We start from the raw sequence: 2,644 nt of genomic DNA on the forward strand, positions 1-2,644 counted from the left end.
AGTATAGCAAGGCTGCAAAAGTCTTGGCAGCCATTTTGAAGTGGGGCGAATCCTACTTAGTAACGTTACTAATAATAAAAATCCAGACTTGATCGGAATCACCTCAAACTTTCTACACAACATAAGAATATGTATATGTATCAGAAACAATTGTAAAACAAAAAATTCTCTTTTTGTCATTTTGGCAAAATTTGTCCAAAGACACTGTACTATAATAATAATACAGAGACTTTAGCCTGATTTTTGAGCAAATTTAAAATTCACAGAAAATGACTGGAAAGGCAAACCACTGATGTATGTGGTTCTCATTTCTATTTCAAGTAAAAATATCTCATTACTATTACAATTACAATAGAGGTCTTTGTTTTCACTTACTATCATTATACTAGACTACTATTGTACTATAATCATTACTGGTATACTTAATGATTAGATTATATTGCACTATTACACATGACACATGTATTTACTATGCATGTGTTTGGGACTGGTCTTAAAGTGTTAGTTAAATTAATGCATGTTCATGTACATACGACTACTATACAAAATGTTTTCTTCTTTTAACGTCTTACACAAGATACTACCACAAGACATAGTAGGAACCAACGGGTCTTAAGGTTGATACACCCACACAAATAATGCAACATGATGTAATAGTATAAACTTGCCTTTGATAATTATAAGGTGTGGTGGTATTATAAATTTAAAAATTTCACAGATTAGTTAATTTGTGGCTATATAAAATTAATACTGCACAAGATGATTTATTGGTAAGGAATTAATATTGGCAATTGGCAATTCTATGAAGAAATCACCAATATAAAGTCCACAATTTTGTTTAAAATTGAGCATGCTCAATGACACGTGGCACAAAATCACCAATATAAAATTTGCCATTAACTTTCCACAGGAAAATTTGCCCAATATTACTCTCGCCAATAAATCACCTTGTACGGTATCTTAAAAATTCTATGCCCATACATGTATTATAATTTTGTGCTTAAAAAGTATTGCTTTAGTCATTGTCACTCTGTACAATGTACCATTTAAAACAAAATTTTTAAGGGCTATAAATCTTAAGAGTTTTCCCCCCAAAAATTATTTGCAGATTTAATTTTCTTGAAATTATACTGGCTGCCATCTTGCACTGTGTATGGTATCCCGCTACATTTTAACAAGTGATAAAGATTAATAAACTCAGTTGTCCTCCCAGTATTTCAAAATATCATCAAAAACTTTTCTGTTTACTTGAAATTTAAGATATTTTACACTGCATGTATAGAAGATGTACATGTACATGTATATTAAACTACTGCAGTGTACTGCTACTAATGAATGATAATGAATTGTTCATTCTCCAGTGGGCGTATACTGGTTAACTTTCATCTCACTAGTTTTTAGGGAGTAGTACTTAGTAGGGAACTTAAGCCAATTGACACCTTTCTCTGTTGAGTTATATCCAATCAAATAGAGACCATTGAGGTTTGAAGTATAACAGTCTTTATACCACCAAGCTCCACCATAAGTTGTTGCACAGCTTCCTGTGGCCCAGATGTCATTGTCTCGATCCTTGGTAGAGAACCTCAATCCATTATGAATGCTCAGACCATCTCCAGCATCACCTCCATATGCAAACGCTAACAGCTTGTACTCGAAAGATGCATCGAATACTCGAAAATGATAAGTAGCATACTTCTTATTTCCATCAAAATCTTCCAAGTCAACACGGAGGTTCAAGTTGTTTGCATCAGTAAGTCGGCTCAATTTATGAAGTCCTAGCCAGAACTCTCCATTGAGGTCTCCAAATCCTTTAACATAGTCAGTCCAGTTGCGGTAGAAGTCAACAGAACCATCCATTCTCCTTTGAAATACAGACCATCCACCTCCATTACTCATATCACAATAAACCTATAGAATATAGTGATTTTAATACAGATACCATATAGCGGGAAAAGTTGGCAGATTTTTATTTTGGCGATTGGCAGTTTCCAAGCAAAATCGCCCATATTAAAACCGCCAATCATTAATGCGCATGCTCAGCAATGCATGTGTGCACAAAAATCACCAAATCCAAAACCGTCAATTAATTTTTACAGCAAAATTGCCAGAATAAAGCGCTATACGGTAATATTAATATTATATTTACCTCAAAGGCTGGTAGATGATCAGGTTTTACAGTATATACTCCACTGCATGTGTTACCACGTTCATATACCTCCTGACAATCACGAGGGGGACAAGCTACATTAACAAATAGTCATATTCTATTATTATTCATGTCATGACTTACATGTAGCTTGTGTTTCCTGTGCAGTAGCAATGCTAATAAGAATGAAGCATCCTATCAGCTTAAAATAAGAACAGGAATCCATCTTGTCTTGACTTGCTGTATAGAACTAATACTGAACAATCCTTTTACTGTAGGTTACCAGTGATGAGTGTTTGTGTACAGCTACTGCTTTTATAACATGCTGGAGCTTTATTTCAGATATTATTAATATTATACTTAGTACTGGCAGGTCTGGAGGTGTTACTATAGTATTTGGCTGACAAACAGGTCTAGGGTGCCAGTTATATTTAAAACATACTAAACAAACTGAAGAATGTGATACCTCTATCTCCTCTTCATTGACTACTCAAAACT

The 2,644-nt window shown here is 34.1% G+C and overlaps 1 protein-coding gene across 2 annotated transcripts in view; it reads right to left on the reverse strand.

Annotated features, from left to right (window-relative positions):
- The window catches only part of LOC100634289 (ficolin-1-like), a 3,326-nt gene extending 805 nt beyond the window's left edge, over nt 1-2,521 (reverse strand). Inside the window, exons 1-3 of one of the 2 annotated variants that reach the window (XM_003389918.2) lie at nt 2,291-2,521; nt 2,147-2,241; nt 1,202-1,908 (exon numbers count right to left, since the gene is read on the reverse strand). In XM_003389918.2, the coding sequence (XP_003389966.1) occupies nt 1,351-1,908; nt 2,147-2,241; nt 2,291-2,372 (735 nt within the window). In that variant the 5' untranslated portion in view covers nt 2,373-2,521 and the 3' untranslated portion in view covers nt 1,202-1,350. Of the gene's footprint in view, nt 1-1,201; nt 1,909-2,146; nt 2,242-2,290 lie in introns of those variants that run through there. The other variant, XM_020002539.1, reaches the window with a different exon arrangement.
- Nucleotides 2,522-2,644: the final 123 nt, after the last annotated feature.

Source organism: Amphimedon queenslandica, unplaced genomic scaffold, assembly GCF_000090795.2.
Source record: "Amphimedon queenslandica unplaced genomic scaffold, v1.1 AMPQUscaffold_12893, whole genome shotgun sequence".
Taxonomy (NCBI): domain Eukaryota; kingdom Metazoa; phylum Porifera; class Demospongiae; order Haplosclerida; family Niphatidae; genus Amphimedon; species Amphimedon queenslandica.